We start from the raw sequence: 27195 nt of genomic DNA, 5'->3' as shown, positions 1-27195 counted from the left end.
TTTTTTTTGACACAGAGTTTCATTCTTGTTGCCCAGGCTGGAGTGCAATGGTGCGATCTCAGCTCACTGCAACCTCCGCCTCCCAGGTTCAAGTGATTCTCCTGCCTTAGCCTCCCGAGTAGCTGGGATTATAGGCATGCGCCACCATGCCTGGCTAATTTTGTATTTTTAGCAGAGACAGGGTTTCTCCGTGTTGGTCAGGTTGGTCTCGAATGCCTGACCTCAAGTGATCCGCCCGCCTTGGCCTCCCAAAGTGCTGGGATTACAGGCATGAGCCACCATGCTCAGCCCTCAGGGTACTTTAATAAAGTGCTAGCTACGCAAGCCTATTCTTCCTCAAGAGTAGGTGTTCCACTTTTGAACACCTATGCCAGGCACCAGCTATAGGGCCTAAGTGAGGATGATACGTGGATATGACCACTTTCCCTGACTCTACACCAGTGGTTCTCAACTGGGCATGATTGGGCAATGTCCCTTTATAGGACATTTGGTAATGTCTAGAGACATTTGTGGTTGTCACAACTAGTGGAGGGGTACTACCTGCATATGGTGGGTAGAGTCCAGAGATGCTACTAAGTATCCTACAATGCATAGGACAACTGCCCACAGCAAAGAATTATCTAACTCAAAATGTCAATAGTGTTGAGGTTGAAAAATCCTGGTCTAGGCTGGGTGTGGTGCCTCATGCCTGTAATGCCAGCACTTTGAAAGGCCAAGGCAAGAGGATCACTTGAGCCCACCAGGAGTTCAAGACCAGCGTAGGCAATGTAGGGAGACCCCGTCTCTACAAAAAATAAAAATAAATTAGCTGCACTATAGTCCTTGTTACACAGGAGGCTGACGCGGGAGCATCGCTTGAGCCTAGGGAGTGAGTGAGCTGTGATCGCACTACTGCACTCCAGTCTGGGCAACAGAGTGAGACCCTGATTCAAACAAAACAAAAAACATTGAAAGAAAGAAAGAGGCCGGGCACGGTGGCTCAAGCCTGTAATCCCAGCACTTTGGGAGGCTAAGGCGGACAGATCACAAGGTCAGGAGATCGAGACCATCCTGGCTAACACGGTGAAACCCCCGTCTCTACTAAAAATACAAAAAAATTAGATGGGCATAGCGGTTGGTGCCTGTAGTCCCAGCTACTTGGGAGGCTGAGGCGGGAGGATGGCACGAATCCGTGAGGCAGAGCTTGTAGTGAGCCGAGATCGCGCCACTGCACTCCAGCCTGGGCAACAGAGCGAGACTCCGTCAAAAAAAAAAGAGAGAGAAGGAACAAGAAATCAGTCAATCGATCCTGGTTTAGATGACAACATGGATCAGGTTTTTTTGTTGTTTTTTTTCCCCCAGACAGTCTCACTCTGTCACCCAGGCTGGAGTGCAGTGACGTGATTTCGGCTCACTGCAACCTTCACCTCCTGGGTTCAAGCAATTCTCCTGCCTAGGCCTCCTGAGTAGCTGGGATTACAGGCGCCCACCACCACGCCTGGCTAATTTTTTGTATTTTTAGTAGAGATGGGGTTTCACCATGTTAGCCAGGATGGTCTCAATCTCCTGACCTCGTGATTCACCTGCCTTGGCCTCCCAAAGTGCTGGGATTACAGGCCTGAGCCACTGCGCTCGGCCTGGATCAGCTCTTTATGCCAAAATAAATCATGCAGTCTAGGCTCAGTAGGATAGTAAGGCTGTTAAATGTCTGATAAATTGGGAAGTAAAAAAATATGGAGTCAGTAAAACAGTGGGCTCTCTAAAGCTGAAGGGCAGGTATAATTGGAGTGTGCTTAAGTGTATTAGAAGGCTAACAGCTAAGGTCATAGTGCAATGGGAGTTGATTTCAGATGTGTAGCCAATCTGTGTGAAGATGAGCTCCAGGGTACAGCCACAGAAGTAGAGGAACAAGTTTAAACAGTCTGATTTGCAATATGGCAGTGAACAGCTGAACCTAATAGGGAAGGCATTCAGTAAACAGATGAGCTATATGTTTTTCCTCAGTGTTTTTGTAGCCCACACCTCTACTTTTCATATACCTGAAAATCTCCCATTCGCCCCTTACGTGTTATTTAAAATTTCAAAATTAAGTATGATTAAAATTAATGAAAGCAATAGTAATTTTAGAAGGAAAAAAATTTACTCAGATGACGTGATAGCCATGTCACTGTTAAGCCTGAACTTTTCTTTCCTGGGTGGCGTAAAAGGTTCAAGAAAACAAGCTGCTTTTAATAACACTCTTGCAGTGTTTTCTCCCCAGAGCTAGATATATCAAAACATTAAAAAATTAAAAAGTTTATAAAGGTGTAAGGAGCAAATGGAATAACGAATAAAGCTTTTTCATCTGTTTAGTCATTTTATACCCAAGTTTCTCTAGAGTATTTATCTGGAAGTTTCTAGTCAAAACAATTAGACTTTGAGTTTCACAAACACTTCTTGAAGCTCTTTCAGTGAGGCCTACACATCAGTATGAAACACATTCTTTCCAAAAGCTACCACAGGTAGATTTTAAGAACAAGCTCAGGAGAACATCACTCAAAATAATTCCAAGTATTTCACTTTTTTCCTTCAAATGACATTCATGAATCTGGTCCTCGAAAGACTAGTCAAGAAAATTAGACATTTTTTAGCATTAGTTTGCTCATACATACATATGCTATATTCTTATGTCTATTTTTGGCAAGTTTTGATGTTCATTATGAAATGAACAGCGAAATTGGTGTTTGCCCCTTGACATTTCAATGTCAATGTATTTTAAGCTTCAGTGTGTTAAAACTGCTGAAAAATTTTAACTTTTGAAATGTTCAAGTATAGATTCTTTTTCATTGTTCTTCCAACCTTGGGGTTGTTCTGTCCACGAGTTCAGCAGAATCCATTTTTCTTTGACAACCAAGAAACTTCAATATGTAACAGAAAACATGGAATGGCATTTAGATCTTCAAAAAGCAGGGCAAACTGGACTGGATGTACTGTTTCTCACAATGGTTTATGCTGACAGCAAGGCTGAAGATTTCCAGTAGGTTATGGGTTATCAGTGAAACTTGATGCTTGGTTGTGACAGCTGCAGTATATCTTGAATGCCAGTTTTCTTCAATCTTTGCCAAAAACCCAAATTTAACACAGTTTGCTGTAGTGCCATTAATATATACTGCTATAAAATTTCCTCCAGCTCAGTTCATTTGATACAGCTGCAAGTCTATGGTGGTCAAGTAGTGGGCTCACAAAAACAGCACATACACAGCTTTGAAAGCCTTATTCTGAATGTAAGCAAAGTACAGTTTTCTTCATTAGTAGATTCATCTCAACTAACAGCAATGAAGGATGAGCTGATGTTTTTTTTTTTTTTGAGACAGAGTCTCGCTTTGTTGCCCAGGCTGGAGTACGGTGGCGCAATCTTGGCTCACTGAAAGCTCTGCCTCCTGGGTTCATGCCATTCTCCTGCCTCAGCCTCCTGTGAACTGATATTTTTTAAGATCTGAAGTTTGATATATTCAGTCATTAATTCAGAGTTAAGACTGCAGAAGTAGATGAAGAAATTCTGGAATTCTTTATTTGTGGCAGCGCTCAGAATGCAAGGTTTCACAAGTTTCTCCATTTTTTTCTCCTTTGCAATTAAAAGGGCTATTTAATATTAAGCTTTCATGGCTTTGAAGATTCCTGTGAATATTTCAATGCTGTCCATTCTTAAAGCTGCAGAGAATCGGGCTTTGCAGAACACTCCACTGTTTTTAATGGCATGAATTTAGCAGTGTTTGGCATGGTGTCACTGCCCAACACTTTCAGTTGGTCAACACTGCCCAACAACTGAAGAAGTTGACCCTATCTTCTGCAAAATAACATGAATATATACTTGCGAAAAGCCTCAAAAATTTTTTTTGGCTGCCATTTTTAGCTACCTCAAAGGAGATAACAGAAAAACAAGGAGTACTGATGATGGAAGCATCTGGTCCCTCTTGCAGAGTGATGAATGATTTTATTGGTGGCAGCTGGGTGGCAGGACGATCCAGGCATCCAGTTATGCCTGAGCCCCAATAAGTGATATCTTTGTTCATTTTCTTTTTATACACCCGTCTGCTTCCTAAAACCTGACACCATTTAGTGGTGCCCTTGGTCATATCTAAATGATCTTTCTTTCATAATCCTTTGATTCTAGCTTGCAGAGTCAAGAGGAACTTTAACTCATGGGATGGACAAACTGGAAGATGTAAAATAAGTAAGGCTTTCTGGGCCAAAAAGCCTCTTTTTACACAAAACCAAATTTTAAAAGAACATTGACCTGAAAACAATAACACCATCCTGGTTATGCAATAGAAATAGCTATATAAATGGAATCATATCCTTAATGAACACCTCCTGTGGCTACCCAACTTTTCACACATCTTATTGATTATAGGCCTTGCTGTGAATGCTTTCTTGCTCTATCTGAAGTATTCCCACCAAAGAGCTGTTTCCAACTTTATTCCTATATTATGAAAAATGAAGTTTTTTCAACATTGTAACAAAGTATATGATAATGTATACTATATTAAATAAACCATTATACAAAAATAGTTCCTTGTACTGTTAACTATTATTATGACTTTGGTCAGTAAAATTCTAAATCATGCAACTATAATTTACATGTTTACTAATGGAAGGAAGTGACGATGAACTGCATAAAGAATGAAAGAGACAGCGGGGCGCGATGGCTCACGCCTGTAATCCCAGCACTTTGGGAGGCCGAGGCGGGGGGATTACGAGGTCAAGAGATTGAGACCATCCTTGCCAACATGGTGAAACCCTGTCTATACTAAAAATGCAAAAATTAGCTGGGCGTGGTGGTGTGCACCTGTAGTCCCAGCTACTTGGGAGACTGAGGCAGGAAAATCGCTTGAACTCAGGAGGAGTAGGTTGCAGTGAGCGGAGATTGCACCATTGCACTCTAGCCTGGCGACAAGCGAGACTCCATCTCAAAAAAAAAAAAAAAAAAAAAAGTGTCTTAACTCTGCACTTATCAATATTTACTATAAAATGGGGGAAAGGGATGATGATAAAAGTTAGCAGAGGAGGGCCGGGCACAGTAGCTCATGCCTGTAATCCCAGCACTTTGGGAGGCCCAGGTGGTGGATCTCCTGAGGTCAAGTTTCGAGACCAGCCTGACCAACATGGCGAAACCCTGTCTCTACTAAAAATACAAAAATTAGCTGGGCATGGTGGTGCGTGCTTGTAATCCCAACTACTAGATGTGCTGAGGCAGGAAGATCGCTTGAACCCGGGAAACAGAGGTTGCAGTGAGCCGAGATCGTGCCATTGTACTTTTGCCTGGGCAACAGAATGAGACACCATCTCAAAAAAAAAAAAAAAAAAAAAAAAGTTAGTAGAGGAATGGAAGGTTCTCTCTTTTCCTCAGCTTCAGTGTACTAAGACCCAGAAGCATAGGACATAAGTTTTTTCCATGGGATAATTTAGTTATTACCTTGGGTGAAAACATGGTGCTAGGATTTGTCCTTAAAGTCAGATTAGTGTAACAGAGGTAGCAGTGATTTATGGTTAGATTTGTGTCTTAACTGTACACTTACCAATATTTGCTATAAAATGGGGGCAGGGGGTGATAATAATATCTACTATATGAAGCCTGTAGGACAGTGTTCTGTGTGTGTGTTTTGACTGCAACTCAAAGTAAGCAATATATTTTTAGACTAAGTATACACATGTATATATATAACTTAAAAGTGTCATAAAGCAATACTTACCCTTACTATGTCCATGTGTTCTAATATTTCCTCTTATTTCATTTTGAGGTAATGCTAGGCGTGACCCATTTATTTTATTTTAAGACCCACTAATTGGTCAAAAAACACAATTTGAAAACCACTGCTATAGGAGAACAAGAGGAAATACATTTTATAAACTGTAAAGCACTACTAAGATGTAAGCAACTTCTGCTGAATATCCAGGTCAACCTTTATGGGCCTGAAGACAACCTCTCTTTCATTTGGGCACTGCCAGGAGTCAAATCTACCTAGACTTTTGGTAAGGAAGATGGTACTCATTGTCATTGAGACAATTTTCTAATGCTTAGAAGTCAAGACTAGAAAGCAAGGCATTAACCATATCAGCACCCAAACAAGGGAAGACAAGTTACAAGAAAGCCAAATAAAACGGCAAACATTTGTTTAGTGCTTTATGGTTAACATATGTGATCTCTTTTAATCCTTACAATCCTAGGGAAAAAGTGAAGCTCAAGGAGGTTGACACCTGCCCAAGACTAGACAGTAAGTGGCAAAGCCAGGTCACCTGATCCTAAATCCCGAACTCCTTCCACTATGATAAAATACCAGGAAAGAAAAGTGATCAGGATATGAGGCACATTCTGATCCATCAAAGATGCTTTGCCTTGCTCTAGAAGGAAAACGGATCTTACTCAAGGTAGGATGCAATCCCAGACTTTCAGAGGAGTGTGTGGCCAGTTGTTACTAGTAGTCTAGGACTCACACCTGGCATTTCTGTCTACCAATATATCTATTTTGACACTGTTTGTGCTGAGGTCCCAAATGTCTATTATCTCCAAGTACTGTGGCTTTCTATTCCTATCTGTACCTGTTCCAGGGACTTGGTCAAGGACTCACATTAGAGAGAAATGAAGTACTGGGTATCTGTTACTCGTGTCCCGCGCACTTAGGTAGACAAGACAGTATTAGCAGTAGTGGTCCGCTTCCAGTGACCGTCATATTATTTGTTCAGCTTCCTCGGGAAGCCAATCTGCCCCAACCTTCATGGTTTTGTTTCTCCTTTTTTACCCATATGACCATCTCTCTCCACTGTGTCTCCCTCATCAAATAAAGAGTTTAGCAACTAAGTAGCTGAGGAGGTGGGAAAGGAATGCTACACATTCCCCAGCTCTCCTAGTTACCTTTTCACTCTCTTCAGCCCCCTACATTCCCTCATTTCCATCACCTGGTACTCCTGAACCACCTCCTCCAAAGGCACCACGCTGTGGTGTTTGTGGCTCTTGGATTCTCGGCACACCACACAGATGGCCTCTTTGTCCACCTCACAGAAGAGTTTCAGGGCTTCCTGGTGTTTGAAGCACATGCCCTGATCATTACTCCGGTTCCGCCGACAAGGAGTGGGGCACATCTGGCGAATTATCTGGACCATGTTGGCCAGCTGCAAGTTGGGACGAAAGCTGCGACGTGTAAAGCTCTTTCGGCACTGGGGGCAGGTGAACTGCCCTGGAAGGGGCGAGGAAGGAGGCGGGTGGATGTCAGGATACAGCTCTTCATCTTCGTCCTCATCGTATGCTTCCAGTATTTCTTCTTCTCGGTAGACATCAATTCTCAGGTCAGGTCTCAAGCCTCCTAGGTAATAGTCCTGATCTTCCTCTTCTTCTTCCTCCTGGTCCCACATATGGTCTACGTTGTCCCAATTAGTTATACCACTGTCACCGAGCCAGAGTTCACCGTCCTCTTGGTCTTGGAACAACTCTTCGTCAGCATTCCCTCGATACAACACCTCTCGAACGGAGCCATCCCATCCATCCACGGCCCCCACCGCTTCACCGTCCTCCTCCTCCTCCCATTCATCTCCCTCCTCGTTCTGGTCTTCCTCGTCCTTCTTACCCCACAGCTGGGTCACACACCCTCGGCAGAAGTTGTGCCCACAGCTGATGGACACGGGGTCCTTGAAGTAATCCAAGCAGATGGCACACACCGCTTCCTCCTGAAGGGTCTGCATGGGGCTGGGAGTAGTGGCATAACCAGCCATCTTAATGCCTGCGGCAGGTGTAGATACCTCAGCTTGGAGCTGCGGAGCGGGGACGCGCCTGCAGGCCTGCTCCAGACTACTCTGGTGAGCCGAGGCAGTCCTCAACCTTGCTCTTCCTCCTCGGGCCCGCAGGGGAGCTTTGATCCCCTCTCTCAGGGTGCGAACGCCCAGATCCAGACTCAGCCTCTCTCTGGGATCGGTGGGGACAGACCAGGCTGCAGCCCCCAGCTGCTCGGTCTTGTCACGTCTCTCGCAACCCTCAGGGTGTGCCCTACACTGCGGCGTCCGCTTCAGACGCAGCCGCCAGCTACCCGGCCTGAGGCGACGCAAAATGACGTCTCGCTCACGCACACGCTCGGGAGAGACGCTCTAGGCTGGCGGAGGACCACGTCTCTGTGGCGTGCCAGGAGCCGCGCCGGCCGCGAGTTGGGTGAGCTGGGGGGCGCCCGCGCCCGCGCCGCCCGCCCTAGCTGGGCTAGTGCTGCACATTGCAGCCAGCCCCCTCCCCAAGACCCCATTCCCAATCCCCTTCTCAGCTCCCTCGGGCCGGCAGAGCGGCTCTGATCAGGTCAGCGGCGGACGCCGGGAAGCGGCCCGGCTTGGGAGAGGTGGTTTGGTTGGTTGGCTGGTTCTGGATGAGGGGTCAACCCTCGAGGGGGACTGGGTTTCCGAGCTGTTGTCCGGCCTGAGCGGGAGCCCCGGGAAGTTTAGAGGGAAGGGGGATAAATCTCTCCGGGAAGCCCCGCCCGGGCCGGGGCCGAGTTGGTCCACGGCGGTGGGGAAGCTTCGGACACCACCCTGGTGCTGTCCCCTGTCCCGCCGTCCGCGCTTGGGGTGCCTTGGTGGGGATCCGGGCGCCGCACTGGGAGGCCCTGCCGCTCGGGAGGCTCGGAACCGGGGCGCCCAGTGCCCCCCGCTGTCTTCCGGGAGTCGCCGGGCCGCCGCTCCACGCAGGCCTCGGAACCAGCCTCCCGGCGCCCAGGCCTGTTTGTGCTCGCCGGGCCGCGGCTGCGCAGTATTGCGGCGTCTCCCAGCAAAGCTGCGCCCCGGGCGTGGGTCCCCTGAGGGGACCGGGACTCAAGTTCCCTTCGGTTCTGCCGCCTGCGTCGGGGTAAGGGTTCCGAGTTCCAGCCCTGAGCTCTGTGAGCTTGTACGGGAGGGGGCTGGATTTGGGACCACACTTCCTCACTGCCGTGGTTTAGACTTAGTTTGAGAGCGGCTGGCCCCTCCTTCCTGTCCCGGTGTCCTCCACTGTCTGTTATGCCCTTTATTCCTGCCTGGGGAGGGCGGGCTGGGGGCGCCGTCTGGGTCTGTTTTCCACCCCAGCGGGGCCCTAGGGCAGTGTCATTTAGACCCCACTCTGTCACCTTTCCTGGAGAGGGGCCCTGATCCAGGGCTGAGAGATTTTTGTTTTGAGATGGAGTCTGGCTGTTCTCAGCTCACTGCAAGCTCCGCCTCCCGGGTTCCCGCCATTCTCCTGCCTCAGCCTCCCGAGTAGCTGGGACTACAGGCGCCCGCCACCACGCCCGGCTAATTTTTTTGTATTTTTAGTAGAAACGGGGTTTCACCTTGTTAGCCAGGATGGTCTCGATCTCCTGACGTCGTGATCTGCCCGCCTTGACCTCCCAAAGTGCGGGCTGAGAGATCTTACAAAGTGCGGGCTGAGGGGGAATGAGGCCTTCGGGAAAGGCTTCTCAGGGATTGTCTCCTTCTGTCTTCTGTCCCTCCAGGTAGGGACAGAACCAGGTCAGGCCTGGACTTGCAGTCCCAGAGAACAGAGGGTGGAGATGGGGGCCGGTGTTCATGGGCTCTGTGTATGCCTTCTGTGGCCTGGTTCTGTGTATAAATGTTCCACCCCAGTGCTGAGGGCTGACGCCCCCTTGGCCTTGGTGCTGGGGGCATCCTGGGGCAAGGAGTGTAGGCAGAACTCCCCAACGTTGGAGATTTGGGGAAATTGTGTCCCCTCCCTTTTAGACTCCTGTAGCCCCCTGCAGTGGCAAGATTTCAGCCCACGGCAATCTCCACCTCCTGGGCTCAAGCAATCCTCCCACTTCAGCCTCTGGAATAGCTGGGAACACAGGCATGCACCACCACTCCAGGCTAATTTCTTTAGTTTTTGTAGAGACCGGGTTTCGTCATGTTGCCCAGGCTAAAGTGCCGTGGCTATAGTCACAATTATTGCCCACTACCACCTCAAACTCCTGGGCTCAAGTGATCCTCCTGCCTCAGCCTGCAGAGTAGCTGGGACTATAGGCATGCACCACCATGCTTGACTTAACCATTCTTTTTTAGATTTTTTTTTTTTTTTTTTGAGACAGGGTCTTGCTCTGTTGCCCAGGCCAAATGCAGTGGTGTGATCATGGCTCATTGCACCCTTGATCCCTGGGCTCAGGTGAACCTCCTGCCTCAGCCTCCCAAGTAGCTGGGACTACAGGTGTGCATTACCACATTGGGCTAATTTTTATTTTATTTTTTTGTAGAGATGAGGTCCTGCTATGTTGCCCAGGCTAGTCTTGAACTCCTGGTTTAAGCAGTCCTGTCTCAGCCTCACAAAGTGCGGGAATTACAGACCCGAGCCACTACGCTCAGCCCCATACAAGGTTTTTTTTTTTTTGTTTGTTTTTTTACCTGCCCTTCAGTAATAAGTATATTGCACATACTGATCCAATACAGACCTGCATATATATAACAGAAACAAAATTTCTGCAAACTCTTCTTTCCCTTATGACATCCAAGGCACTCTGATATTTTATTTCAGTAAAATGCTGTTGAAGACCCACGGACGTGACTGCACCCCTCACTAACTGGTCACTGGTTTGGGGAGGAACATCAATGTTCCACCAGTGGAACCTTGAGAACACCTTGGAGTCCTCCTCTTCCTCTCTGGACCTGAGCCAAACTGTGAGTGGCACAGAGCAAGGACCATATGTATTCTGTTCATTGTTGCATACTCAGTTCATTGACCACAGTGCCAAGCACACAGTGAGCACTCCCTGTGTATCTGCTGAGTAAATAAACGAACAAACCCAACACATTTCAGCCAAGTCCTGCTGATTTGTTTCTCCTCCATTCCAGCCTTACTTACTTCCAGCCTCACCCCCATCAGCTTCAGACTGGATAAAAGGAAACCATTTCTCTAAAGGATCACTTGCCCTCTCATTTCAGGCCATCCTGCAGCCACCAGAACCTTCCACATGAAATGAAAGGCTCATACTTCATAAGCTTTAAGGAAATTCTTGGCCAGGTGCAGTGGCTCACTCCTGTAATCCCAGTGCTTTAAGAGGCCAAGATGGGAGGATTGCTTGAGCCAGGTGTTTGATGCCAGCCTGGGCAACATAGTGAGACCCTGTCTCTACAAAAAAAAAAAAAAAAAAATTGGCTGGGTGCGGTGGCTCACGCCTGTAATCCTAGCAATTTTGGAGGCTGAGGCAGGTGGATCACTTGAGGTCAGGAGTTCGAGACCAGCCTGGCCAACATGGTGAAACTCCGTCGCTCCTAAAGATACAAAAATTAGCCAGGTGGGGCAGCAGGTGCCTGTAATCCCAACTACTTGGGAGGCTGAGGAGGAAGAATTGCTTAAGCCTGGGAGGTGGAGGTTGCAGTGAGCCAAGATCGTGCTACTGCATGCACTCCAGACTGGGCAACAGAGTGAGACTCCATCTCAAAAATAACAAAAATAAATAAATAAAATTTTTTAAAAAATTACCTGGGTGTGACGGTGTGCGCTTGTAGTTCCAGCTACTTGGGAGGCTGAATTGGGAGGATCATTTGAGCCCAGGAGGTCAAGGCTGCAGTAAGCAGTGATTGTGCCACTGCCCTCGGCCTGGGCAACAGAGCAAGACGCAATCTTAACAACAAAAAAAAAAATCCTGGCCAGGTGCAGTGGCTCATGCTTGTAATCCTAGCACTTTGGGAGGCCAAGGTGGGCGGATCACAAGGTCAGGAGATCGAGACCATCCTGGCCAACATGGTGAAACCCTGTCTCTACTAAAAATACAAAAAAGTAGCCAGACGTGGTGGCAGGCGCCTGTAGTCCCAGCTACTCGGGAAGCGAGGGAGGAGAATGGCATGAACCCGGGAGGCGAAACTTATAGTGAGCTGAGATTGCATCACTGCATTCCAGCCTGGGCAACAGAGAGAGACTCCATCTCAAAAAAAAAAAAAAAAAAAAAAAGCCAGGGGGAAGTCGCAACCCTGGGCTTGTCTTCTTTCTCCTCTTTGTGGAGAAGCTCACAGATCTGGGTGCAGCAGAAGTGTGACTGCAGCCCAGGCTGCCTCCCTGCGTCTTCTTACCTTCTCCTTGCCCTGCAGTGCCACACCAGCGAACAGTAAGATCCACAGGAGCCACACAGCTTCCCCGCAAGGCAAACAGCTGGGGTCAGGGGTCAACCTGCCAGCTGCCCACGCCAAGGGGACAGCTGCCACACCTCACACTGGCCTGGGGCACCATCTTCCACTTGCCTGAGTCCTGCTAACCCTTCCCTTCCGGAGCAGCCTTTGGCCTGACTTCTTGTCCCCAAGGGTGGTCAGACACATGAGGCTTAGAGTGCCAGTCCCTCCCGTTGCCAAGGGCACCGCTGTCCAACCTTGCCTTCTCTGTGCCTTCACTGGATTCTGAGCTCCTGGCAACTGCATGTAACTTCACCTGTTTCTTGTAATCGGATTTCCTTTGGAGGCGAGCCCAGAGTCCTGCCCATGGAACCACAAAATCCATTTGAGAACCCAAGGGACCCCAGAGCATCTCCACAAGCCCCTGACAACCTGGACAACTGACAACTCCTCCCCCTGCCATCCCCAAGGTGGCCTCCCTGCCACAGGACTCCGTGTTCCTTGCATGACTGTCCTTTCTGTTCAGCCTGGGCTCTCCAGAGTGCATCCACCCAGCTTCTGTTCAGCCTGGGCTCTGCAGAGTGCATCACCCAGCCCCTCACTCCCACCCCAGCCTTTGCACATGCTGGTCTAAGTCATCTGTTCCTCCAGACATTAAGGTGGAGGAACGTGATTCCACCAGCACCCCACAGCCTGTGAGGAGGTGAACCCAGGGATTGTGTGTCTAAGTCCACGGAGGGATGAACAGGCCCAGGAAGCAGGAAAATCCTCCTGCCCAGGCCTTGCTCCCACCCCCACTGTCTCCCTGTGTGGCACCTTCTGGTCAGTCAGCTCAGCCAAACACAGGCATTCTGGGCCCGGCTGGACTAGCCTGGACACCTGCCTCTCCCTTGGCTCCTTCCTCAGCCGCTCCTGTGACGGGACAGACCGTGAGCCTAGAGTGAGTGCCAAGGATGTGAGTGTGGCCTCCGGTGTGCATGCCACAGTCTCGGGAGTAGGCCAAGCAGCAGGCACGTGATGAGGCCTCTGAGCACCCTCAGGCGCAGAGAAGCAGCTTACAGATCCGGCAGGTCAGGGTGGCAGCTTGGCAGGACTTCTTCCTCCAGATCACAGACAGTGGGAAAAGCAGCCTCCACCCCACAGGTCACTGGCTTTGTGTCCTCATGGTGCTGCCACAGCCCGCTCCTGGGAATGGATTCCCTCCCTTGACCCAGACCCAGGCGGCCTCACCTCAGCCCCAGGGATTCCCACTCAGGGAGGCCAGGGCGTCTCCTGTGTTGCAGAAGTGCTGAGTCAGATTTCTAGGCTTCAGGCAGCCCTGAGATCCACCCCGCTTGGCACACACCTCTCCTGCTGACCTCTGGAGTTGGTCTCAAACCACCAGCTGCTAGCCTTCCCTTGAACCCAGCTGAGAGCCGTGCCGAGGGACTAAGGGGTCCTTGGAGCAGGCCCTTAGAGCCCACCTGGTGCTCACAGGCCTCAGGTACCTCCTGGTCCAGAGATAGAATGTTCTGGAAGAGCAGCTGCAGCGGGTGCACTCAGGGCTGGCTTTCCTCCGCAGTGTTGCTGCCACTGCATTTCTCAGGACTCTAATTTCAGAAATCGCATCCGTGGAAACTCACACCAGTCATCTTATGCTGGAGAAGCCTGCACAAGAGTCCACTTGCGACGGTTCAATTCCAGGTCATGGTGGGGAGATGAGCCCTTGCACACAGCCTGGGGACCGTTTGCCAGAGGTGCAGAGAGGCTGTGCAGCATGGCGGAGTCACATGGACATTGGCAAATCACAGCCAAGGGCCAACTCTGGCCCTCAGCTTCTTTCTGTAAGGCCCAAGAACTAAGAACAGTTCTTAAATTTCAAAAGTGTTGTAACGAAAGAAAACGAGGAATTGTAAACAAAACAAAAAGATGTGGACAGAGACCATATCAGGCCAGAAAAGTCTAAAATCTTTAGTATCTGACACTTGACAGAAGTTTGCTCACCCCAGGCTAGGAGGCTGGAGCAGAGGCCCCCTGAGTGCCTCTGATGTGGAGATTGAGCCTTATGTCTGTCGTCTTGTTCTGGGACATGGGTTGGTGACCCCAACGTGATCGCAGTTGTCATCCTGCATTCCCTCCCTCCCTTGTGCCGGCAAGTAGATGCACACTGGGGTTATTAATGAGTGCTGCTGTTCTGGTACAGGAGTCCCCCCTACTCCTCGGGAGATGTAGTCCATGACGCCAGCTGATGCCTGAAACCTAAGATGACAAGGAACCCGACGGCCATCGATCGAAATACGTTTGTGTTCATGTCCCTGCTCACATATGGAATCCCTTTTCCATCTGAACTGGGCACTTGCCATGTACTGTGGCATCACTTTGGCTGTTAGAGGCGTGGTAGCAAAACTAACACAAAGCCCTTTTTTCTTTATAATTTGAAGGACAGAAGGTCTGTTCTTACTGTAGATTTTTGCAACCTCAATATACAATTTTTTTCTTATTGAGAACATTCCCCTTTTCACTTAAAGGAGTACTTTATGGCTTCTCTTTGGCACACCCGAATTGCCAGCATCCCTACTGTGTGCGTTGGGGTATTATTAAATAAAATAAGGGTGACTTGAGCGGCGTTCTGCCATATGCAGTTTGATAGCTGAGATGGCTGCTGAGTGACCACAGCAGGGAGGGTGGACAGTGTGGAGACCCCGGACGCAGGGATGGAGCAGCATGGCGCCTCAGACCCCGGACGCAGGGATGGAGCAGCATGGCGCCTCAGACCCCGGACGCAGGGATGGAGCAGCATGGCGCCTCAGACCCCGGACGCAGGGATGGAGCAGCATGGCGCCTCAGACCCCGGACGCAGGGATGGAGCAGCATGGCGCCTCAGACCCCGGACGCAGGGATGGAGCAGCATGGCGCCTCAGACCCCGGACGCAGGGATGGAGCAGCATGGCGCCTCAGACCCCGGACGCAGGGATGGAGCAGCATGGCGCCAGATGCCACACTCCTCAAGATGGAGCGCCCTGTACAACTCAGGAACTGCTTTTTTATGGGATTTTCCATTTAACATTTTCGGACTTCAGTTGTTCCCGGGTAACTGAAACCTTAGAAAAGGAAACCAGATAAGGGGAAAGGCTGCTGTGCTGATTTTCCTCTCGAGACCCTGCATTGGGGGCTGGAAACAGATAAAGCAGCATTTCCTATCCTCAGATTGCTTATGGTTCCTGGGGGAATGGATGCAGTTGTCACACAGCTTGTCATGCAATGGACACAGTAATTCATGCCAAGATTAGTGTGAGGGGCATTCAGGAGTCACAAGCATCCTCCCCAGTCAGGTGGGTGTGGGGACAGGCTTTTCTGCAGAGCACCGAGGCTAACCATCATTCCATGCACCTTAGCGCCACTGCCATCCCACTTCTCCCATCTACATATATCTTTAAAATCAGCTCTGCTGGGCCGGGCGCGGTGGCTCACGCCTGTAATCCCAGCACTTTGGGAGGCCGAGGCGGGCAGATCACGAGGTCAGGAGATCGAGACCATCCTGGCTAACAGAGTGAAACCCCGTCTCTACTAAAAATACAAAAAATTAGCCGGGCGTGGTGGTGGCACCTGTGGTCCCAGCTACTCGGGAGGCTGAGGCAGGAGAATGGTGTGAACCCAGGAGGCGGAGCTTGCAGTGAGTTGAGATCACACCACTGCACTCCAGCCTGGATGACAGAGCGAGATTGTGTCAAAAACAAAAACAAAAAATCAAGTGAAGAGACAACCAGCAGAATAGGAGGAAATATTTGTGAAGTATTTATTCAACAAACGATTTGTATCCAGAATACACAAGGAACTCAAACAGTGCAACAGAAACAAACTCCAAATAATCGGATTTTAAAACAGGCAAAGGAGCCGAATACACATCTCTCAAAAGAAGACATACCAGTAACCAATATGTATGTGAAAAAATGCTTAACATCACTAATCATTAGGAAAATGCAAATTAAAATCACAATGAGATATCATTTTATCCCAGTTAGAACAACTATTATCAAAAAGACTTTCAGAAAATGACAGATGATGGTGAGGATGCAAAGAAAGGGGAGCTTTCATACACTGTCGGAGGGAAGGTAAATTAGTGCAGCTGCTATGGAAAACACTATCGAGGTTCCTCAAAAAACTAAAAACAGAGCTACAGTATGATCCAGCAATCCCACTACTGAAGACTTATCCACAGGAAAAAAAAAAAAAAACAACCCTGTTTATTGTAGCACTATTCCAAACAGCCAAGATACGGAATCTACCTAAGTTCACACCAACAGATAAATGGTTAAAGAAAATATCGTACATACACCCACCAGAAAACTATTTTATGCTATAAAAAGAATGGTGTCCTGTCATTCACAGTGACATGGATGAGCTTGGAGGACACCTTGTTAAGCGACATAAGCCAGGGACAGGAAGATAAATGTCACATGTTGTCACTCCTACATGGGAGCTAAAATAGTTGATCTCATAGAAACAGAGTAGAAGAGTGGTTACCAGAGGCTAGGAAGGATGGGTGGGTGGGGAGATAGCCAGAGGTTGGCTCACAGACACAAAAATACGGCTAGACAGGAGGAGTAAGTTCAAGTGTCCTGCACCACTGTAAGGTGAGTGTGATTAACCCTAATTTAATGTATATTGTCAAATAACTAGGGGGGAGATTCTGAATGTTCTCAACACAAAGCAATGGTAAATGGGTGTCAGATGTGCTAATTACACTGACTGGATTATTACACATTGCATGCATGAATTGAAACATCACATGTACCTCATACACATGTGCAATTATTAGGCGTTAATCTAAAAATAATAAGAAAAGTGAAAAAAGAAAAAAAAAGAAAGAAAACAAAAAGAGGGAGGCGGAGGGAGACTCCAGGACTGTCCGGGGGAAGGTGTAGTGCTGGGGAGATCCTGCCACTGCCCTGCAGAAGGAGGGACCCTGATCCCAGGAGTGCCACTGTGGCGCTGGCAAAGGCCAGGAGAGGAGGCTCCTTCCCGGCTCCGGAGGGAGTGCCCGTACCTTGGTTTCTGCTTAGGGGAACCCGCCTTGAACTTCTGATCCCCAGCACTGTGGGAGAATCAGCGTGTGGTGTTTTAAGCCAGCATGCTATGGTCATCTGCCACAGCAGCGGTGTGAAATGACCACGCATCCTACTGACTAAGGCCTGCTGCATCCTGCGAGTCCCAGGGCCACTTCAAACCTGTGAGCGCTGCAGGCCCTCCCTGAGCCAGGCAGGGAGGAGGAGGCCTGGTCTGGGAGGAAAGGCGGCCTCAGAGCTTGTGAGCCCACTATCTCTGGGCACCACCGAGACAGAGGCCCAGGGGATGGAGAATGGCACAGGCACCCTGGTGCACCCTCCATGAAGCAGAGCTGGTAAAGGCATGCACATGCTCTCCCCAGGTGTGGGGAAGGCAGGAGGGAGCAGGTAACCCCAGGTTAGGCCAGGTGAGAAGGGGACAGCACACACCCAGTTGTTCCATAGCTCACACCTGGGGACCACAGGGTGAGCTACACCCACCTAATTTTCATTTTTTAAATTTTAAAAAATAATTTTCTTTTTTCTTTGAGATAGGGTCTTGCTCTGTGCCCAGGCTGGAGTGCAGCAGTGTGGTTTCAGCCCACTGCAACCTCCGCCTCCCAGGTTCAAGCAGTTCTCCTGCCTCAACCTCCACAGTAACTGAGAATACAAGCGCCCATCACCATACCCAGCTAATTTTTAGTAAAGATGGGGTTTCACCCTGTTGACCAGGCTGGTCTTGAACTCCTGATCTCAAATGATCTGCCCACCTCAGCCTCCCAAAGTGCTGGGATTACAGGCGTGAGCCACTGCATTGCCCACCCGGCTAATTTTTAAATAATTTTTTCAGTTTCTAATTAATTTTTTTTTACATTTTTGAATTAACTTTTTAAAAAAGTTTTAAACTGAGTAAACATAAAAAGTATCTTCTTTCATTTTCCAATAAATTCCATTAATTTATATTTCAAGTTTCCACTTCTTAGATGAAAAAATAATCTAGTCAAACTTTGGGATTTCTCAGGCACCTCAGGTTTGAAAGTCACCTTCTGTGTTACCCACCTCTCCCCTTGCCTTCCATCCTGAGCTCCAGGGCTACAATGAGAATAATGGATCCTTCTCACTGCTGGTTGGGGCCTGCTCTGTCATGACCACGGATCCTGGGTCCATGCTGTCCTTGGCAGGAGGGACCCTCTCAGCTGCTGGAGTCAATCTGTGGCACTCTGTGAGGCTGGACACGAGGCACCCCTGCTGGCTCACTCTCTGAGCTGCTTACTAGGGCTGTCAAGCAGGAAGTCTGGAAACTTTACTCATCTGCAGGGCTGGCTACATATTTTGAGAAGCCCTGTGCAAAATACAAATGCAGAAGCCCTTGGTGAGAAAAGCAGTGGGAAAAGTTCAGTTATACCTACTCGACTATAAATATTTTTCTTGTAAAATATGTTATTATTTACAAAACATAATAGTACTGATAGGGCCGGGCACGGTGGCTCACGCCTGTAATCCCAGTACTTTGGGAGGCCGAGGCGGGCGGATCACCTGAGGTCAGGAGTTTGAGACCAGCCTGGCCAACATGGTGAAACCCTGTATTTACTAAAAATACAAAAATTAGCTGGGCGTGGTGGCACGCACCTGTCATCTTCTTCTCAGACACCCAACTACCGGCTCCCGAGCCGGGGCAGCTCCCTGTCAACTTTTCACCGCCCCCACCCAGCCCCAAATCCCCGATCTAACCCCAAATCGCCGATCCAACCCCCAATCCGCGATCCAGCCCGGTCCACCACAGCCTTCAGCAGCGACACTCGCAGCCTCCGACCTCTCAGACCCAGTGAGCCTCGCAAAGCCATTAGGCGCGCGCCTGCACCGCGGGGCCGCCCGGCTCCCAGAAGCCGCTCCCAGGAGGTGCGCGCCGGCAGGTGGGGCTGCAGCCCGGGGCAGGCGCCGCTGGGCTCGCGGGTTCTCCTGCGCTCGTCCGGGCCGCCCGAGGACCACAGGCGCAGGATCGCAGGCGCGCAGCCCGCCCGGCCTCAGGAGGAGGGCCTGTCTGGCCGTGCGGCCCCACTTAATCTTAATAGCAAACAAAACTCAACAGTCTGCTGTGGTATATTCTACGATTCTACACAATTGTAGATTGCATTAGAATAAAACTTTTAAAAATTATTTTCTTGGCAACAAATGGACACTCGAAATTTTATTTAATTATTATTATTCTTTTAAAACAGAGTTTCACTCTTGTTACCCAGGCTGGAGTGCAATGGCGCGATTTCGGGTCACTGCAACCTCCGCCTCCCAGGTACAAGTGACTGCCCGTCTCAGGCTCCCAAGTAGTTCGGATTACAGGCATGCGCCACCACACCCGGATATATATATATATATATATACACACATATTTTTTTTTTTTTGTATTTAGTAGAGACAGGGTTTCATCATGTTAGGCTAGTCGCATACTCCTGACCTCAGGTGATCCACCCGCCTTGGCCTCCCAAAATGCTGGGATTACAAGCGTGAGCCACTGCGCCCGAGGAAAATTTTATTTTTTAATAATGCCAAGTGATTTCATTTTAAATTAAACTGCACCATAAATTGGATTATTGTCCTGCACGTAGTACCTTGCTCTTCAAACAAAAACATTTTTTAAAGACCAAATATATTGCATACTTTTTTAAAAAAAGCTCTGACTGGGTCATTGGCTTACGCCTGTAATCCCAACACTTTGGGGAAGCTGAGGGAGGAGGATTGTTTGAACCCAGGAGTTTGAGACTGGCCTGGGAAACACAGTGAGACCCTGGCTCTACAATAACCTTTCTGTAAAAGTTAGCCAGGTGTGGTGGTGCACAGCCGTAGTCCCAGACACTTGGGAGGCTGAGGCAGGAGGATAGCTTGAGCCTGGGAGGTTGAGGCTGCAGTGAGCTATGACTGCTCTCCAGCGTGGGTAACAGCAAGAACCTGTCTCAAAAAAAATGTTCTTACTGTTTAAGAAATTATGAATGATATTTATTTTATGTTAAACCAGTGTATTTTATCTACAAAAGGAGTAAGAGACAATAATAGAGAAATTGGCACATAAAGGAACAAAAATGCTAAAAAAATTAAAATTTACCAATAATCCTGTCACCTAAATTTATAATTGTTAATAGAATTAAATGTAGGATTTTAAAATAAATTGCTTTCAATTTACTTAAACATATAGATTATTTTTAGACCCTCTTCAGGCATCCCTCGTTGAGTAAGTTCCATGATTTACAGGCCTACTCTCTCTATTGTTAAATATTTTATTGCTTCCAATGAATAACTTTTTTTTTGAGACGGAGTCTCACTTTGTCACCCAGGCTGGAGTGCAGTGGCGAAATCTCTGCTCACTGCAAGCTCCGCCTCCTGGGTTCAGGCCATTCTCCTGCCTCAGCCTCCCGAGTAGCTGGGACTACAGGCGCCTGCTACCATGTCCAGCTAATTTTTTGTATTTTTAGTAGAGACAGGGTTTCACTGTGTTAGCTAGGATGGTCTCGATCTCCTGACCTCGTGATCTGCCCGCCCCAGCCTCCCAAAGTGCTGGGATTATAGGCGTGAGCCACCACGCCTGGTCAAATAACATTTTTTATAAACATTTTCACAGAAACATAATTTGGGCACATTGAGACATGTTTTCTTTTCAAAAAGTCCTACCACTTTAATTACTGTATAAAAAGATATTAGTGAATTTTCACACATATTGACTAACGTCCCTACAAAATGTTGAATCAATTTATATTTTCAGTACCAATCAGCAAATTAATGTCCATTATGCTTTCCCTTCACCAAAACTGACACTTATATTTTATTTTGCTAGACAGAAATACATACTATTTTAATTTGCATAAGTGTAATTAATAAAAAGATTACATTTTTTTCAGATGTATCATAGGGCATCATTTTTTCTTGAGTCTGGTGGGTGCTTAGTTCCTTTAAAGCACTAATCACGTATACATTAATTTTATGTGCGAAACAGTCATTAAATGCAATTGGAAATATGGAAAAATAAATAGCTATATTAAGAAAAAAACAAATAGAGCTTCTGGAATTACAAAATTCACGAACAGAATTTCAAACCACAGTTGGAATCTTTAACAATAAACTAGACCAAGCAGAAGAAATAATTTTAGAGTTTGAAAACTGGTCTTTCAAAGTAACCCAGTCAGACAAAAATAAAAGAAAAACGAACTGAAAAACAAAGCCCTTAAGAAATATGGGATTATGTAAAGTCACCCAACTTACAACTTATTGGCATTCCTACAACAGAAGAATAAAAAGTAACCAACTGGGAAAGTATATTTAAGGAAATAATTTAGGAAAAGTTCTCTAGTCTTGCTAGAAAGGTTGACATTCAGATATAAGAAATTCAGAGAACACCTGTGGGATAGTAAACAAGATGCCCATTCCTAAGGCATACACAGTCATTAGAATAGCCTTGGTCAATGCAAAAGAAAATATATTAAAGGCAGCTCAAATAAAGGGCCAAATTACCTATAAAGTAAATTAGATTAACAATAGACTTCTCAGCAGAACCCCTGCAACCTAGAAAAGATTGGGGCCTAGCTTTAGCCTTCTTAAAGAAAAAAACAATGCCATCCAATAATTTCTTTTTTTTTTTTTTTTGAGACAGTCTCACTTTGTTGTGGGGAAAAGACAGAGAGCTCAGCCTGTTTTTTTTTTTTTTTTTTTTTTTTTTTTTTATGCAGAGACTGTTTATTATTAGAAATTCACCATATGAACAGATTAGAAGCTAAAAAATTATATTCGTAACACTTGAACATCAGCTCACAAGAAAATAAATATGACTTCCACAGTAAGGAGAAAAAGAAACCTATTTAAATTGTGAAATATTAGAAGTTGTTTACTTTATTTTTTTTTTTTTAATTTATTTATTATTATTAAACTTCAAGTTGTAGGGTACATGTGCACAATGTGCAGGTTTGCTACATATGTATACTTGTGTCATGTTGGTGTGCTGCACCCATCAACTCGTCATTTACATCAGGTATAACTCCCAATGCAATCCCTCCCCCCTCCCCCCTCCCCATGATAGGCCCCGGTGTGTGATGTTCCCCTTCCCGAGTCCAAGTGATCTCATTGTTCAGTTCCCACCTACGAGTGAGAACATGCGGTGTTTGGTTTTCTGTTCTTGTGATAGTTTGCTAAGAATAATGGTTTCCAGCTGCATCCATGTCCCTACAAAGGACACAAACTCATCCTTTTTTATGGCTGCATAGTATTCCATGGTGTATATGTGCCACATTTTCTTAATCCAATCTGTCACTGATGGACCTTTGGGTTGATTCCAAGTCTTTGCTATTGTGAATAGTGCTGCAATAAACATACGTGTGCATGTGTCCTTATAGCAGCATAATTTATAATCCTTTGGGTATATACCCAGTAATGGGATGGCTGGGTCATATGGTACATCTAGTTCTAGATCCTTGAGGAATCGCCATACTGTTTTCCATAATGGTTGAACTAGTTTACAATCCCACCAACAGTGTAAAAGTGTTCCTATTTCTCCGCATCCTCTCCAGCACCTGTTGTTTCCTGACTTTTTAATGATCGCCATTCTAACTGGTGTGAGATGGTATCTCATTGTGGTTTTGATTTGCATTTCTCTGATGGCCAGTGATGATGAGCATTTTTTCATGTGTCTGTTGGCTGTATGAATGTCTTCTTTTGAGAAATGTCTGTTCATATCCTTTGCCCACTTTTGGATGGGGTTGTTTGTTTTTTTCTTGTAAATTTGTTTGAGTTCTTTGTAGGTTCTGGATATTAGCCCTTTGTCAGATGAGTAGATTGCAAAAATTTTCTCCCATTCTGTAGGTTGCCTGCTCACTCTGATGGTAGTTTCTTTTGCTGTGCAGAAGCTCTTTAGTTTGATGAGATCCCATTTGTCAATTTTGGCTTTTGCTGCTGTTGCTTTTGGTGTTTTAGACATGAAGTCTTTGCCCATGCCTATGTCCTGAATGGTTCTACCTAGGTTTTCCTCTAGGATTTTTATGGTATTAGGTCTAACATTTAAGTCTCTAATCCATCTTGAATTAATTTTCGTATAAGGAGTAAGGAAAGGATCCAGTTTCAGCTTTCTACTTATGGCTAGCCAGTTTTCCCAGCACCATTTATTAAATAGGGAATCCTTTCCCCATTTCTTGTTTCTCTCAGGTTTGTCAAAGATCAGATGGCTGTAGATGTGTGGTATTATTTCTGAGGACTCTGTTCTGTTCCATTGGTCTATATCTCTGTTTTGGTACCAGTACCATGCTGTTTTGGTTACTGTAGCCTTGTAGTAGAGTTTGAAGTCAGGTAGCGTGATGCCTCCAGCTTTGTTCTTTTGACTTAGGATTGTCTTGGAGATGCGGGCTCTTTTTTGGTTCCATATGAACTTTAAAGCAGTTTTTTCCAATTCTGTGAAGAAGCTCATTGGTAGCTTGATGGGGATGGCATTGAATCTATAAATTACCTTGGGCAGTATGGCCATTTTCACGATATTGATTCTTCCTATCCATGAGCATGGTATGTTCTTCCATTTGTTTGTGTCCTCTTTGATTTCACTGAGCAGTGGTTTGTAGTTCTCCTTGAAGAGGTCCTTTACATCCCTTGTAAGTTGGATTCCTAGGTATTTTATTCTCTTTGAAGCAATTGTGAATGGAAGTTCATTCCTGATTTGGCTCTCTGTTTGACTGTCACTGGTGTATAAGAATGCTTGTGATTTTTGCACATTAATTTTGTATCCTGAGACTTTGCTGAAGTTGCTGATCAGCTTAAGGAGATTTTGGGCTGGAGCTCAGCCTGTTACTGTGTCTATATAGAAAGAAGTAGACATAAAAGACTCCATTTTGTTCTGTATTTGAGATGCTGTTAATCTGTGACCCTACCCCCAACCTTGTCCTTGCAAGAGACATGTGCTGTGGTGACTCAAGGTTTAATGGATTTTGGGCTGTGCAGGATGTGCTTTGTTAAACAAGGGCCTGAAGGCAGTATGCTGGTTAAAAGTCATCACCATTCTCTTAATCTCAAGTACCCAGGGACACGTACACTGCCAAAGGTCGCAGGGACCTCTGCCTAGGAAAGCTAGGTATTGTCCAAGGTTTCTGCCCATGTGATAGTCTGAAATATGGCCTCGTGGGAAGGGAAAGACCTGATTGGCCCCCAGCCTGACACCCGTGAAGGGTCTGTGCTGAGGAGGACTAGTGTAAGAGGAAAGAAGCCTCTTGGCAGTTGAGATAGAGAGAAAAGCATCTGTCTCCTGTCCATCCCTGGGCAACGAAACATCTTGGTGTAAAACCTGATTGTATGTTGTTTACTGAGAAAGGAGAAAACCACCTTAGGGCAAAAGGTGGGACTTGCTAGCACAGTGCTGCTCTTTATGCACTAAAAAGGTTTATGAAGATGTTTGCATATGCATATCAAGGCACAGCACTTTTCCTTAAATTTGTGTCACAGAGATCTTTATTCATATGTCTTACTGCTGACCTTCTCCCTATGATGATCCTATTATCCTGTCACTTCCCTTTTTCTAAGATGGTAAAGATAATTATCAATAAATACTAAGGGAACTCAGAGACCAGTGCGGTGTGGGTCCTCTGTATGCTGAGCACCGGTCCCCTGGGCCCACTTTTTCTTTCTCTATACTTTGTCTCTGTGTCTCATTTCTTTTCTCAAGTCTCTCATTCCACCTAACGAGAAACGTCCACAGGTGTGGAGGGGCAGGCCACCCCTTCACTTTGTCACCCAGGCTGGAGTGCAGTGGCATGATCTCAGCTCACTGCAACCTCCACTTCCTGGTTCAAGCAATTCTCCTGCCTCAGCCTCCCCAGTAGCTGGGATTACAGGCACCCACCACCAGGCCTGGCAAATTTTGGTATTTTTAATAGAGATGGAGTTTCTCCATGTTGGCCAGGCTGGTCTCGAACTCCTGACCTCAGGTGATTTGCCTGCCTCGGCCTCCCAAAGTGCTAGGATTACAGGCATGAGCCAATGCGCCCAGCCGTGCAAGAATTTCATAACCTGCCAGACTGAGCTTCATAAACAAAGGAAAATAAAGTATTTCCAGACAAGAAAATGCTAAGGGAAGTCATTACCACCAGACTGACTCTAAAAGAAATGTTTAAAGGAGTTCCACTAGTGAAAATAAAAGAATGATACTTGCTACCATAAAAACATACATGAATATAAAAGGTACAGAACCTATAAAGTAATTAAACAATTGAGACTACAATGCAACAAGGCTATAAAAGGAAGAAAACCTAACATATCAATATTAAGCTTGAATGCAAATGGCCAAAATGCTCCACTTAAAAGACACAGAGTGGCAAATTAGATTAAAAAAACAAGACATTTCTGCTGCCTTTGAGACCCATCTCATGTGTAATGACACCAATAGGCTCAAAGTAAATGGATGGAAAAAGATTCATCACATAAATGAAAAACAAAAAAGAGGTATTGCTATTCTTGTATCAGATAAAGCAGACATTAAACCAACAACAGTAAAAATAAGAATACAAAGAAGGGCATTATATAATGATAAACGTTCAATTCAACAAGAAGACTTAACTGTCTTAAATATATATGCAGCTAACATTGGAACACCCAGATTTTTAAAATAAGTATTACTAGACCTAAGAAAAAGAGATACACAGCTGTACACTAACAGTGGAGGACTTCAACACCCCACTGACAGCATTAAGCAGATTATTAGTTGGGCAGATTATTAGGCAGAAAACTAACAATGAAACTGTGGACTCAACTTGGGCTCTTGACCAAACAGACCTAATAGACATCTACAGAATACTCCACCCAGAAACCATAAAATATACATTTTTCTCTTTTGCACATGGAACATTCTCTAAAACTGACCAGATGCTCAGTCATAAAATAAGCCTCAATAAATGTTTTAAAATCACAACTATATTATCTTTTCAGACCATTGTGGAATAAAATTAGAAGTCCTTATCAAGAACTCTCAGAACCACAGAGGTACATGGAAACTAAACAATCTGCTCCTGAATGACTTTTGTGTAAATAACAGAATTAAGGCAGAAATTTTAAAAAAATTCCTGAAACAAATGAAAATAGAAACACAACATACCAAAATGTCTGGGATACAGCAAAAACAATGTTAAGTGGAGAGTTTTATAACACTAAATGCCTACATAAAAAAGACAGAAAGATCTCAAATTAACAAGCTAAAATAGCCAAACACACTAGAAAACAACAAACCAAACCCAAATCTAGAAGAAGGAAGGAAGTAACAAAGGTTAGAGAAGAAGTTAATGAAATTGGGACCAAAAAAACCGTACAAGGAATCAGCAAAATTAAAAAGTCGGTTCTTTGCAAGGATACATAAAATTGATAGATTGCTAGTTAGATTATGCAAGAAAAAAGAAGATTCAAATAAGCACAATCAAAAACGACAAATGAGACATTACAAAGGATAACACCAACATAAAAAATGATCCCCAGAGACTGCTATGAATATCTGTGTGTGCATAAACTAGAAAACCTAGAGAAAATGGATAAATTCTGGAAACACACAAACTTCCAAGACTGAATCACAAAGAAACCAAAAGTCCACTAGGGCAGTGCCAACAGGAAATGTGGGATTGAAGCCTCCACAGAGTCCCCACTGGGGCACTACCTACTGGAGCTGTGGGAACGGGGCTGCCAGCTCGAGATCCCTGAATGGTAGAGCTATGGGAAGCTTCCATCCTGAGCCTAGAAATACCACAGGCACTCAACTCTGACCCAAGAGAGCAGCCATGGTGACTGTACACTGCAAAGCCAGAGGCAGAGCTGCGTAAGGTCTTGGGAACCTACCCCTTGCACAAGTGTGCCCTGGATGTGGGACATGAAGTCAACAATTATTTTGGAGCTTTAAGGTTTAATGTCTGCCCTACTGGGTTTCAGATTTGCCTGAGACCTGTTACCCCTTTCTTTTGCCCAACTTCTCCATTTGGGAATGGGAATATTTACCCAACACCTGTACTGCATTGAATACTGGAAGCAAATAACTTGGTTTTGATCTTATAGGCTCATAGGTGGAGGAAACTAACTTGAAGCTCAGATGAGATTTCAGACTTCTGAGTTGATGCTGAAACAACTT

At 46.2% G+C, this 27195-nt stretch overlaps 2 protein-coding genes and 1 long non-coding RNA gene across 3 annotated transcripts in view; 2 read left to right on the top strand and 1 right to left on the bottom strand.

Annotated features, from left to right (window-relative positions):
- The window catches only part of LOC140709931 (uncharacterized), a 99670-nt gene that overhangs the window by 6384 nt on the left and 66091 nt on the right, over nt 1-27195 (top strand). The window lies entirely within an intron of this gene.
- Nucleotides 2098-8126, bottom strand: TRIM52 (tripartite motif containing 52). The gene has a single exon (XM_008015595.3). The coding sequence runs from the start codon at nt 7723-7725 to the stop codon at nt 6868-6870; it is 858 nt and encodes a 285-aa protein (XP_008013786.2). The 5' UTR covers nt 7726-8126; the 3' UTR covers nt 2098-6867.
- LOC119621906 (uncharacterized) lies at nt 8057-10759 on the top strand. The gene is made up of 3 exons (XM_073010373.1): nt 8057-8072; nt 8109-8836; nt 10484-10759. The coding sequence occupies exons 1-3, from the start codon at nt 8057-8059 to the stop codon at nt 10484-10486; spliced, it is 747 nt and encodes a 248-aa protein (XP_072866474.1). The 3' UTR covers nt 10487-10759.

This window comes from Chlorocebus sabaeus, chromosome 23, assembly GCF_047675955.1.
Source record: "Chlorocebus sabaeus isolate Y175 chromosome 23, mChlSab1.0.hap1, whole genome shotgun sequence".
In the NCBI taxonomy this organism is placed as follows: Eukaryota; Metazoa; Chordata; class Mammalia; order Primates; family Cercopithecidae; genus Chlorocebus; species Chlorocebus sabaeus.
Note: the sequence above shows the minus strand (reverse complement) of the source record. Positions and strands in the feature narration are given on the sequence as shown.